General features: G+C 36.8%; 1 protein-coding gene across 6 annotated transcripts in view; it reads left to right on the top strand.

Moving 5' to 3' along the window:
- Positions 1-14,245, top strand: part of DNM3 (dynamin 3) — a 458,318-nt gene that overhangs the window by 55,784 nt on the left and 388,289 nt on the right. For all 6 annotated transcript variants that reach the window (XM_006211125.3, XM_015245096.3, XM_006211127.4 and 3 more), the window contains exon 2: positions 13,803-13,876. In XM_006211125.3, the coding sequence (XP_006211187.1) occupies positions 13,803-13,876 (74 nt within the window). The remainder of the gene's footprint in view (positions 1-13,802; positions 13,877-14,245) is intronic.

Genomic DNA, 14,245 nt, shown 5'->3' with positions numbered 1-14,245 from the left:
TGAGAATTTTTGTTAGTGTGGGGACCCCCTCACCACTCCAAACACAGTGGAAATTGAGTTCCAGAGCACTAAAAGATGCACTGATCTTCTGTATTTTATGGATATCCACTTTATTTTGGATACCATGTTGTTTTTTATCAAAAATTCTTAACTTCCAGAAAATGTCCAACAGATGTAACTTCCTGGGCCTTTTTATTTTAAATATATCTCTAACAAGTAATCATAATAAGAGGAAAAAAAGGAGCTCACATTTACTGAAGTCCTGCTATGTGCTCTATGCATATTATTTAATCCTTTCAATGACCCTTTAGAGTATGTGATGCTAGTTTTACTTTATAGACCTGGCCCCTGAGATTTAGAGAGCTGATAGCCAAGGTAATAAAGACAGAATGACAGTAGAGCTGGTATTTGAACCCAAGTCTTGGGAATGAACTTTGTCCCACCATTTTGGTGTCTTACCATATTGTGCTGCAAGGCAGAAATAATTCCGGGCAGGCTCTATTTTTTATTTTATTTTTAAATTTTAATTAATTAATTAATTAATTTTTGTAGGGGGAGGTAATCAAGTTTATTTTATTTTCTTAAAAAAAAAAGTATTTTCTAACAGAGGTACTGGGGATTGAACTGGGCACCTCGTGCATGCTACCACTGAGCTAATACCACCCATTCTCCCCCTCCCCCACCACGCTTTATTTTTAAACATACCCAGAATCTGACCACCTTCATGGCTACCACCCTGATTCATCAGGCTCTGTGATGTTTTGCCTCTTCTTCGCTGATGTCTTCTGTTTTCCCTACTTCTCTCTTTGACCCCTACAGTTTATTTGTAATAGCTGAAGAGATCGTATAAAATGTGAGTCAGATCAGTAGTTCCTTATTTCACACAGAGAAAGGCTGGAGTCCTTACAAGGACACAGGTGATCTGGCCCCTATTTCTCCCTCTGACCTAATCTCTGCTTTCTTCCCTTTGCTCATTCCTTTCCAGCATGCCAGGCACACATCTGCCCAGGATCTGCACAGCTGATTCACTCCACCCCTTCAAGTCATTTTGCTCACTGAGGCCTACCCTGACTGACTATTTAAAATGAAACCCCAATGGGACTTAAAATACAATGGTCTAGGATTTTCAAGCTCTTGATAAAGTTCTTTAAAATTCTTTGCTTCAGTGATAAATAATAACTATTTTTTAATGTTGAAATACAGAATTGGAATATATTTAAAATACCACAAACATACATAGTCTTAAGTGGGATGGTGAAGATGTTTTTCAGACATTGACTATCTCTAAGAAATACATTTTACATTGTAACTCAGTGTCTGTTTATAAAACTGAAACAAAAGGTTTATGAAATACTTAACATTTCTACATGTGGTATACTCAGATACTTTCTATTGAATTCTGTTCCTTTCTATTAGAAAAAAGATTTGTTGGTCACAATCTACAAAATTGATTTCATGGTCCACTCATTAGTCACATTCATAGTTAAAGAATGCTGGCCTATTTCTCAAATCTCATTAACTTAGGAGATAAGATATGAATCTTGTGCAGTAACTTCATGAAAATATAAACTAGAGAGTGACAGCTTGAAACTTCATTTATTTTTGAGTCACTGGCCTGTGATTACTAGTGAATATTTACAATATTCACATTTAGAGTAACAAAAGTAATAGACTTAGTTGTATAAATATTAAATAATTTAATGTGCTTCTATTTTGTTAATATTGTGTGCTAATGTTAGAACTCTTGTGTTAGAAATGCTACTTTCTGTCCAGTGAACTGAAATTTCTTTCTATCCTTTCCTTCCTCACTTCCAAATTTCAGTATTTTCATTTTCCATTGATTGGTGTTTATTTTTCTACCTATATTGATATTAAATACTAACAATGAAGAAAAATATTCAATAATGAAAAAAATAATTTATGCTCCATTATTTTAAAGTATCAAACAATAATAAAAGCATAACCCTACATAGCCTATCACACATTAAATTTTTTAGCATATTATTTCTGAGGACAGAAAACATTTAATAGGTATTATCTCTGTAACATTCTCTAATATAGTATATTCTCTAAATTTGGAATTTCCTAATATGATCTTTTTTAAAAGTAAGAAACCCATATTCCAGCCTTCTTTAATCACTGTCCTCTTACATGCAATTCTCCAGCCATATTAAATTATTCAGCCCATCACTTACTTTCTTTGTTCCTTCCTTCCTTCCTTCTTTGCTTTGCTTCCTTCCTTCCTGCCTGTCTTAGTCCTTTTTTTCTTTCCTCTAATATTTTTGAGTACTTCCTATGTTCCATGCATGGTAGTAGGGAGAAAATAAAAGATACAGTCCTTGCCTTCGTTGGATTTAAACTGGACATGAATATCCCCAGTTGTGGAAGTGAAAACAGGAAGCCTTAAGATTGCTTAGAAAGCCAGAGGTGGGATTAGATTTTGTGTACCTTGATTTACTTCTAACATTGGAGACTGTTAAAATATTGGAAGTGGCAGGGTGTTGGAAGATACGTTTTTAAGTCCTCACATTTTAAAGATGAAGAAAACTGAGTCTCTTATAGATTAAACGATGTGTTGAAATCACGGGTGAAACGTAAGCTGGTTTTTTGACTAGTGCTCTTTTATACCACCTTCTCTCCCTTTATTGTGATCTTGGCTGCCCGGACCCCATGTTGTCATATACTTACATGTGGTTTGTGCTGTTAAAGACCTCTTTTCACAATGCACACACTGAACTATAGACTTTTACGAGTATTGGTTTTGTTCCTTGAAATTATAGTTGGAACAATTAGAGATGCGTCAGTGGAAAGGCAATGAAAGAGGGCCATTAAGTGCTAATAAATGCCTCTCCTCATGGGAATGGAGATCTTTTCTTTTCTAAGTATTTGAGCGCTTTTCACTGGTGCTTTTAAGTGGCTAGAAATAACACTTGCCACACGCTTGTGGAATACTCTAGATGCCAGGGGGTTCATTTCATTCTGTATTTGAAATGAGCACACTGTGGTTGGAATGTGTGTTGATTCGTTTGTTGGTTTAAGCTTTCATTCCCTGTTTTTCATTAACCTTTCTCATGGGAGGCATAAGAACAATACTGAGAACTCTTAGAGAAGAAAGTCTTTAGGTAGCTGATGACTTTTCCAAGAAGCAGATAAAACAGGGTAAAGGTTAAAGTTTAAAGTTATTTTCTGTTTATTTTGGTGAATTTTCCTTTTCACATCACCCTAAACTACCTAGGTACGCTGTTACAAACTGAATCTAGTTTACCCTAAAGTCACATGCCTATGGCTAGCAAAAGATCATCAAAGATACTTGTTGTTATGGAGATGATATTTGGAACATCTGAAACAAATTCAGGTAATTAATTACAAAATAAATTTTAGGATAACTTACTATTTTTTTTCTAAAAATAATGCTAATAATGATGATGGTGATAATGATAGCAGCTAACATTTTTCGACCACTTAGTATGTGCTAGGTGTTACTGTAAGAACTTCAGTCTTTGTATGATTTCAAAATGCAGAATCCTCTGAAAAACAAGTATTTTTGTAACTGATTTGGCAAAACCTAAGCACATTTACTAGCAAACTTTAGCTGAGTGTTGTGAAGCTATTCAGTTTGTCTTTATAACTCTGCTTGTGTGAATATGCATTTGTTTTACTATGGGAATATTTGTCTGTTTGATTCCAGGATGCTCCTTCAGATTTCAGTACACAGTATAAGTTTCGTGCATCATTTTACCTTTCTCAAGTCAGAAAAAAATTGAGTTGCATGTTACATTTGGCCACCAGCAGATGAGGAGTTGTGTTATCTCCTCCCATCCCCCCCGCAACTTACAGATGAGTAACCTGAGCCAGTGAACAGATTCTGAATTTAAACCCAGGCATTTTAGTGCTAGAATCTGTGCTCTTAACCACGATGCTATGCTGCTTTAGAAAAAGGAATATTTGAAAGCATTTCACAGAAATAATTATTATGTTATCTGTCGAATAAAACTCCAGTAAAGATAAATTCAGATTTGATAGGATTACTCCATTATTAGCTCTCTGTTCTGTTTCCTGTGTTAAATGCTATCTTAAACACTCATGGCTGTTGATTTTTTTTTTTTTTTAGTAGATTCTGCCAGCCTTGATTGTTTCATCGTCAACCTGACAATCTGTTCTCCTTTGGACTTCTTAAATTTTCAAAAGCTTGTGTGCTTGTTTTAAAGCACACTGTTGGGTCTTAACAAGAAAGAGTAAACTTTGCTGCTGAGACAATGAACTTTTGAGGTGCTATATACTCTAAATAAAGAAGGAAGCCACCACACAGTTTAGTAAAGCAGATAATTTGGACAGTAAAGGAAAAAAAAATTGTCACTTTAGCCACGCCTCTTAGTTTACTGATTGTTGGTGAGCATGTAGTTTACATATTATTCTTGATATATATAAATGGGCAATATAGCCTAATGTATGTACTCAGAAGTATAGACAGAGAAAGTAATTCTTAATTTGCTCATTAATATGCCTTCTTTATTCAGCAGAATTTATTGAGTAGTAAGCAGGAATTTATTGAACTCTTATGTGCTTCTAACAGCTACTTTTGGTACATTTTTGGACTTGGAGCTATTAACAATATTTTCCTAACTTTCAATGGGAATGTAGTTTCAAAGGTAACCTAAGATAAGAAATAGCTAAATATTTGTGTTTTAAATACATATATGTATATATATCATCTATTAGATATTGAGTGCTTTTCCTTCTTAGTTTCTTAATCTTTAAAATTTTCATAGTCAATGTTACAGGAGCACAGAAAAAAGTCAATTAAATAGAGAAGAAAAACCATTTTTCAGGTAAGAAAATGAAACAATAGACCCACATACATGGTGCCTATATCTTTAATTATGATTGCATATTTATTTTTTAAAATCACCCCTTAAAATATGTTTCCAATAAATTCAGTTTTAATTCCTAGAATGCTGACTTCATTCGTTCACCAAGTCACCAGTGAGACTTTCTTTGTGCCAGGTCCTATGCCAAACACTGGCCTTACAGAAATGAGGTTCCTGTCCTAGGGAGCTTGCCTAGGGGAGGGGATGTGACTGGGGTTCATGGTATTTTGGAATTAAGAGTAGGAGCATCTAAATATACTGTCATTATCAGGAAGTGCTTCCCATAGAAAGCTGTGACAACATTCTATCTTTAAGAGTGGGATAGATAAAGAAAGGTGCTTCTGTAGAGGAGTCAACGCAAGAGTCTGAAATTAGTGTCAAGTCACTTGGGAACCAGATGTTCTGGGAATAAAAAGTTTGTGGAGGGGAATAATAGAAGAAGCTTCTAAAGTTCTAGGGAGGAACTGGATTCAAGGATACACTTAAAGCCTTCCTGGATAATTGGAAAATCTGGTTCCCATTGACAAAAATACCCCCCAAAACAAAAAACCCCCTGTATAGTGCAGCTGTGGCTCTCTGTTCTGTTTTAGTGGAGAAACTGACCTGTACTTTTTGACTTTCAATTAAATATCACTTTTTCCCCCCAAAGTCTCAGAAAAAGTGAAAGCAGAAGAGTAGAGTATTGGCTAGGGAAGCTCCTGCTTATTTATACTCTCCTTTATCCCCTGGTGAAGGAACTGGTAATGCACATTCAGGACCAAGGACAGTAATTGGGCCACCTTTCTCCAAGTCATGCCTCGGTAGGGGAGGGGTTGAAGTGGGCTGCCTAGACCAGCCGTGCCCGAGTCACTGGGTAAGTGTTCTCTTGCCCTTGTTTCTCTCTGGGTGTGATCTTGCACACATGGGCCTTTCCTAGCCATTGTGGTGTCCAAGTACAGAGGTCTGAGGTTCATGTATGGACTTCATGGAAAAGGGGAATGGGATGCCTTCCAGCTTCTTTGATTGCCAGCCTTTAGACTTCTCTCTCAACTAGGCCAATTGAAGGTTACATACGGTCCAGCCTATGTTTCCAGGGATGTGAAGACAACATATTGGGGTTTGAGGCAAAGGCCATCTGACCTTGTCCTTTCCAAGTGCATCTCTTCTAGAAACTCTGCAGGAAGGGGTGACCGACAGGACTGAATGTTTAGCATCCTGGTTTCTCTTATTCTTCTTTGATCTGTAGCACATATTATCAGTGGGGTAAGATTTCCTGGGAGGGGACAAAAATTGATTTTTTGGGGGAAAATATCGTACTCTTTATAAAGCACAGGCATACATGTAGTACATATACTGATATACAGCATACCTGTGGTATTGAATTTAATGGGGGAAATTTAATGGGAAAAAAAGTCTAATAAGGCTTCTTCGGTGCACAGTAGTTAAAAAAAATGTTGAGAAACACTGTTCTAAAGCATGATATCTCTTTTTCTTTCTCATTTTCTTTGTTAGGCAGCACAAAGCTATTTCAGTGACTCACATGCTATCTCTTTTCTGGACTCTTTGTGTTTTTTTGCTCTGCCATTCTCAGCCCATAGCTTTCATCTTCAAGGTTGCCTTGTGGTTTGAGATGGTTGCTGCAGCTCTGCCATCATGTATAACTGATGGGGAGAAGAAAGAGGAGGGAAGGGCGAAAGGTACACATTAGCTAAATTAGACTCTTTTAAAGGCACTATCTGTGATGTCACTCAACTACCTCTAGATCTAAATTACTGACTAGAATTTAGTTATGTGGACACCTCATTTGGAAGGGAGGTGGGAAGTGTAGTTTATTTATTTGCCTATTTAAGGGCACATTGCCATTTTCTACAAAATTGGGATTCTATTTATAAGAAATAACAGGCAAATGGATATTGGACAAGCAACTAACGGTCCCTTTAGTTGTCCCTTTGTCATCCATTTGCATGGCAGCTATGCAGGGTACAGTATAATCTGTGATTTGAAATCGAATAGCAGCTAAGTGCCTCTGCTTGATGCTGGGACTCGTAAATCTGGTGGATTAAATTCTTGAACAAGCTGACTTTGGGAATAAGTAGATAAAAATGGATTAAATAAAAATTTAAAAATCAAATAAAAATATGAAAAGATTAAGTTCCTAAGAGTGTTTCCTGGTGGGGAGAACACACGGTATTTGTAAGCTGAGAACTGGTTTCTTCATTCAATTTACAGATCTCTGACTCAAACTTTTGCATTTTGAATGTAGCAGTGGGACCCATTAATTATTGGTTAATTACATTTAATGAAAATATATTGCTTAGAAATCTTGAGTTTTGTGAATGAAAGGTAAATATTGAAGTTTTTTAGATATTAGTTAAAAAAAGCATTGTGTTTCTTGCATTTGGATTTGCAACTCTGTTTTTCAAACAAAATGATGGTGGCATTTATTGAATGCCTTAAATTATAGACTAACCGATAGCAGCAAAATGATCTTTTACAAATCTGTAAGTGGTAATATTCTTACCATGTGCCAAGAATTTAGGAGGAAAAAGGAAACTGCAGTGGAAAATTTCCAATTAAATGTGTGGATTTTGGCATAATTACTTCCTTCAGCAATTAAAGTTGCATTGTAATGGCTGGCAAAGCTCCAAGATTTGGGCACGCAAACACAAAGCCATTTTAACAGTGCCATTGTGTTCAGCGTGTGGAATACATGACCTCAGTGCTTCTTGGGGCAGGAGGTAGGCAGTATTTGGCAATAACCTGTCTGTGTGTTTCTCCCTATCCCTCTTTTCTTTTTTTCTTTCTCTTTTAAAAATTAGGTTATCATTTTGAAGGACTGTGAGATAATAATCCTCAGGGATTCTTTTGGAGCACAAAAATTACAATTTGAGGATCATTTTTGGAAGAGACTTCTCTGTTTTTAAGGAAGGATTTTTAAAAGTATACTGGCTCTTGGATTTTTAAAAACATTGTTTCCTTCAAGTTCTATTCTGTGTCTTTAAACATTCAGCAATATGGGTCCCCTTGATATTCTGTATTTTGTACTTTGAATCCTATTAGATTTTAAGCATTCAAAATAAAAATGTCAATTTAAATGACTTCAACTTTCAGTTGCTATCTTGCCTGTTCTTTCTGTCCATGTAAAATGCTACTTAGTTGTCTGCCTGTTGGAGAATCAGATATGGGAATGTTTTCCTTCCGTGTTTTGAATATGTGAGGAAATGAGAAGACATCCTTAAAGAGTAGGTAGAAAGTGTTAAAATATTTAATTCTTGAGCCCTGAAGAAGACACTAGGGGGAACACAGGGGTGAAGGAGCAGGTGTGTAAATAGACCAGTGTGTCTAGTGCATGCTCAGAGCTTAAACAGAGGCAAGTTCGGGGGGATTTCAAAGAAGGCTTGAGAATTAAATAGGAGTTGGCTAGAGGGAGAAGTGTGGGGAGAGCATCCCATAAGGGGAGCATGGAATCTGTCAAGGAATGTCCCTGAGAGTGAGATGAACACAGAAACTTCCCCTAAGGGCAAGACTTTTTTCTGCTTTATTTACAGTTTGCATTTCATGCTAAAGATAATGGGGAGATTTTTAATGATTCAGAGTCTGGAAATGATGTGATGGGACTTACGATACTGTTGAGGTTGGACTGGAGAGTGCTCAAACTGGATGCAGGGAAATTATTTGGGAGATTATTGTGGTAGTCTGTGTGAGAGTTGGGTGGCACCTGGAGTTGTAATTCAAATAGAGAAGAGAGGACGCATTTAAGGGATATGAAAGTAGAATCAGCAGGACTTGGTGACCAATGTGGAACATGAAGACAGAGGAAGATGGTGGATGGATGACTTCCAGATACTTGGCTTGGCTGACAGATACGAATGGCTGATGATGTGGATTGTGATTGAGAACAAAGGAGAAACATGTCAAATAGATGATAACAAGTTGAATTATAAAGACGGGGTTTGAGACATCTAAGTGAAGATGTCTAAGAGGCTGGTGACTTTGGGGATACCTCTGACTTCTGGTATTTGACTTATTTCTCTGAGGACTCCGTCTCAGTCTCTTAGGTCTACTTCCTTCAGGTGCTCTTCAAGTGTTTGTAATTTCCAGAGTCCGTATTCATCACTCTTCTCCACTCCGTTCCTGCTCACTTGTTCTCTTGGCTTCAGCAGCCTGCTCTGTTGAGGGCTCACAAATTATTATCTCTACACTTATCCTGAGTTCTAGTTACTCACTCTAACTATGTACTTGTTGTCTTAATCTGAATATTCTCCAGGTATCTAAAGATCAACGTAGCCTCATCTTCTCCTATTTCTTTTACAGTGTAAGGTAGTCAAATGCTCAAGAGTACAGATGAGAGTTAGACTTTCTAGGTTTCAGTCCTCAATCTGTCACTTACTAGCTTTGTGACTGTGAGAAAGTTACGTAGCCTGTCTGTGCCTCAGCGTCTTCATCTGTGAAGTGAGAGTAACAGTAGTACCTGCCTCATAGGGTTGTTATGAAGATCAAATAAGAACGGTGCCTGGCGCATGGGAGACACAATATAAACATCAACTCTAACCAGATCTTTCTGTATTGCCTATTCTGGTTAATGGCACTGCTGTTCAATCAGCTCCCCAAACCAGAAATGTGAGATTTATCTTAACTCCACCCTATCATTTCATTCCACATCAAAGCGACATGAAGTCCTGTCAGTTATCCATTCTCTCTGTTGTCTTCTCTCCATCTCCACCATCACTGCGATGGATAAAGTCTCCTCCTGCCTCCTTCTCTAGACACTTCTCCACCTCATCCTGACCTTTCTTTACCATTTACAGTTCCTTACTGTTCTGTGTTACGTAGATCTTCTATGTCCTTGCACATCCTGATCCCCTGTGGAATGCCTCCTGTCTCTCTGGAATAGTTTTCTGGCTGGTCCCCCAAGCGGAATAGATTATTCTCTGCTCCATGTCAATACTTCACCTTGTGTGGAGCTTAACTATAGTACCTGTCATGCTTATTGTAATCATTTGCATATTGTTCCCCCCTAAGACTATTTGGTTTGAATGAATCAGCTACTTGAATTAACTCATTGGAGGATATGAGTTACACCTCTTGGCTTCAGTCAAGGGCAGATGTTAAACATTTACTTATTGAGCAGATCATCTGGTTTGTCATCATTTACATCTTTATTGAACAAAAACATCTCCGTAATTACTTTATTTGCTGCTAAGAGGGGAAAGTTCCTTTTAGCTTTGTTAATAAAGTGCTCGCTCTATTCAGGCTTCCAAAAGTTAATCCTTTCCTGGTACAGCAATAATATTTCTTGATAATTAAGTTTCTGGAAGAGCCAATAAAAAATATTATCAAGATGGTCCTTAGACTATAGCATGGGAACTGTTCTCTACTTTTTGTGTAGGAATCAGGAAGCCATGAAAGAGCATTGACCTACTGTCTGAAGACCAGCTTTTAAGACCATGTAGGCAAATGCTTTATTGAGGTGGGTTGAGAGAGAAGAAGGCATTAGAGTTGTAGCTGCTATGTGGCATTGAGAGGGAAGAAATACTCCTGCCTTAAAATTTGTACACTCCAATCATAAATGAGGCATTCAGGGAAAAGAAAGGAGTTAATTTAACACTGCTTAGTCTCCAGATTTCTCTTCCCACTCTACCCTGAAGGTCCATTTTGGGAGGAAAATATCACACAAATTTAAATCCACAGTAGCAATAAAGGCACAATCATTATTTTTTCTGCATTAATTTAGCAGAAAGTAATTTTTCCATAAGATGTACTTACAGGAGAACCAACCACCTATTGCACAGAAAATAGTAAAATTCAAATGGATGGTGGCATTCAATGGCTAATGAGTTATTCATGCTTGTTTGTGTCAGTGCCTTGGCTCCCTGGTAGAGGCAGGAGTAAGGAACTGAGCTTTCCAAACCAGCGCAGCTGGGCAACACCAAGGGTGTTCAAGTGGAGTCTGAGGCTCCTCACCTCCAAATTCATTCATGAAATGTTAAAATTATCTGTAGGGACTTTTTTTTTTGAAGATGAGAGAATGCTAAACTATCAGGGAAAACACTCTGTGGTTGTATTGTAAAAATAATAATTACTACTTTTTTCTATAATTCTTTGGTTTCTTAAAAGTTGCCATATGTTGCATTTCATTTGATTCAGAAGATTATTTCATTAGTAGCAAAAGAAACAGGTTTAGAGAATTTTGCCTATTCAGTGGCAGAACGGGGGCTCAAAGCTAGGTTCTCTGTGCGTCATTTGAGGGCTTGCCTCCTTAGGACTCAGAGCAGGGATGTGCTGGGCATGTGGTTTTCATGCTCCTGGACCATCAGAATGATGTGAACCTTCAGGGTAAATCTTCAGATTAGTCACCCACTCCTCAGTAGAGAGGAGTTTCTCTCTCATGCTTTGTGGTGCTCAGATACTCCTGTGAAATCTGAAGAGACTTCCAAATAGCAGGATTTGGTTACCAAATCCTTTGACCTTTGGTGAGAATGTATGTTTTGGAGGTATGCCTGGTGAGAGCCATGAAGGGGGCCAGTAAGTGTAAGTTAGTAAGGAGACTGGATACCTGAAGCTGTTTATTACTCTTAATGCAAAGTTCTGTTTGCTTAATAATAAAAAAAAAAAGTAGGAAAATGTGTTAACTGTATCTATAGGCTCACTTTTTAGCCAAACATATGATAATTATTTGTTATTTAAAATGTTTGATACCTTCTATTTTGCTTTAATAATGGGATTGTTACTAAATCAACATTATAAATATATGGTCCTAAGCCTGAATTGAAACAGATCCCGACATGAAGGTACTAAGTACCTAAACCTTCTTCCTTCCTTCTTCCTTCCCTCCTCCTTTCCTTCTTTCTTTTCTACATCTTTTTTTTAAAATTTAAACAAAATATTTTATTGATTTGTTAAATGACATTATTCAGACGTTTAAGACCTGTATATTTCTACTTGGCATCTACATATTGTAAAACCTCATTCGTGGTCCTAGTAACTCAAACAGATGGCCTTCAGCTCTTTGCTCTGGAGTTTTGTTTTGTTTCCCTTTATCCATTTTGATTCTCAAATTAACTTCTTCTTTTTTAGTTCTAGGCACAGAGTAGATGCTCTCCTTGCTTTGATTAAATTTTAAGTGATTACTGAAACCATCTAAGCTAGCAGATACTCTAATATAGTTCCTGGAGAGTATTAAAAGAGTATTTAATTATATGTATTTAGATATTTTCAAAAAGAGAGTTGGTCTCTCTCTTTTCTGAACGCCACTGTAGTTTATCTGCTCTCGTCTTAATGGTTTTCTATGTGTATATATGTTTTTATTTTCCCATTAGATTTCATATTCCTGGTGTCAAATTAGTGTAGCCAAAGCCCACAGCATCTCCCTAGCACTTCTTAGTTTTTCAGTGAATTTTTTTGATGAATAAATAATATTTCAGGTGACTTTTTTTTAGAGCAAAACCAGGTCTATAATTTCACTATTCTGTTTTAGTCATAAACAGTGACATTGCAAGTGAATCTTAGCCCTTGGAGTCAAGGAGTAAAGTCAAAACTCAGCTTAGAGGCTGTCTGTTTTTACATTAACGCTTGGAAAATAAATTAGTTATAAGTAGGGGAAATTTTGCTTTATTTTATCCATATAACTCTCTTTTCCACAGTATTAGTGGAGCTAGATAGAGCCTTGGGGGGTTTTGCAGCATTCTCACTGGCCTTTACCAATTGTTTAAGCTGCTGTTCACTGAAATCCCATCTGTGTTGAAGCTCTGTTCTGCCAGTTTTTTCTACAAAACTCATACTACGCCCCATGCCGTGACTACTCACTAAATTGTTGAGTAACACATCCCAGCTTAAGGCTGGCCAGTGTTTCTTAAAGAACACGAGTTCCCTGGTGCTTTTTAAGAATATAGATGCCACACATCTTCCCCTGAACATCCTGAATCTGTAGGTTCAGGATGTATCCTTGGCTTCTCATGGTCCTAGAATCGCTTCTTGGAAAACATTGCCATTGAGTCAGACATTTATTTTGAATGGAATTCTGGGACTTTTAAAATGATGATTCTTCTAAAAATTGTGAAGCATTCTAAATGTGTTTAAAAACTGTGTTATAGGTGTATTTATAAATTCTTTGACTTTGCAGAATCAGTACTGATTTATGTGGCATTGCAGATGTAATTATAAAATGCTTTCTTTGCTGCAAGTTTATTGATCTAGTGTATATTAACATGCCATTTTAAACACAATTTTTATTCATTAAAAAACCTCATTTCTAATAATAAAACTCCCATCTATTAGGAATGAAAACAAACCTCAAATTGCAATATTTTTTCTGCTGTTAATTTCTACATACACGATATTTACCTGCATTTAATCCCACATTTTATGTGTGACCTTTTATTGGAGAAAAATTTTCAGTATTTAAAATGAAGGTTATCTGCCTTCTTAGCACAGTAGGCAGCACGTCATTCTCATAAAGTGAAGGTACATAAACAAAATTTAAAAAAATAAAATGAAGGTACAATCTAAGATGCCTTTATTACCTCTAGTAATGGTCCATATTTGGTGCTAATATTGATCTTGAAGTTGGATAGTGCTGAATTTTTTGATTATTGAAGAGTCTAAGGATTAATTTCAAATGTTTTTTTATAAATGTTGGTTCTCTGAAAATTAAAATGAACTGACAATACACGGTAATTTAATGCAGACTTCTATTAATTACAGCTAAATGAATGGTTACATAGCCCAGTGAGGTCATTATGATAATACACGTGGCTTAATATTCAATATAAGGACCTTTACCCACCCTCCTTTTTAATTTTACAAATGCATCTTTTATAAGAGGAGTCTAGCATTCTTTAGAATGTGGTGCATTGAAAGGTTGGAAATTAGGAGAATTACTGTGGAACTTATAAATTTATGGGTGGTCAGAATTCCTCACAATGCCTTAATCGATTCTTTCTTTCCTTTTTTTAGGGACTTTCTCCCTCGAGGGTCGGGCATTGTAACGAGAAGGCCTCTTGTGCTGCAGCTTGTTACTTCCAAAGCAGGTAATGACTGAGGATGTTTGCCATATGGCTGAGAGTGTCTTGGGGTACCTGTTGCCTCCATTCCTGGGTGCTGGGTTGTAGCAACAGAAGCATTTTTGTGATCACTCTGCTGTGGGTAGCTACCTATATTTCTCTCCAAAATGCTCCCTTCTTCATTGCTTTTTGAACTTTTAGTACATTAAAAGGAGAGTCTCATTCGCATATAGACTGTAAACATCTGCTATTTTTTATGCCTAGAAGATATTTTCCCATTGTAATACATCTGTATAATTTTACAGTGTGACATAATAATAACCCTTTGGTATACTTCCTTCCTGCTTGTGCATGTGTGTGTGTGTGTGTGTGTCTGGGAATTTTTTAAAAGTAATT

Source organism: Vicugna pacos, chromosome 21 (genome assembly GCF_048564905.1).
Source record: "Vicugna pacos chromosome 21, VicPac4, whole genome shotgun sequence".
Taxonomy (NCBI): Eukaryota; Metazoa; Chordata; class Mammalia; order Artiodactyla; family Camelidae; genus Vicugna; species Vicugna pacos.
Note: the sequence above shows the minus strand (reverse complement) of the source record. Positions and strands in the feature narration are given on the sequence as shown.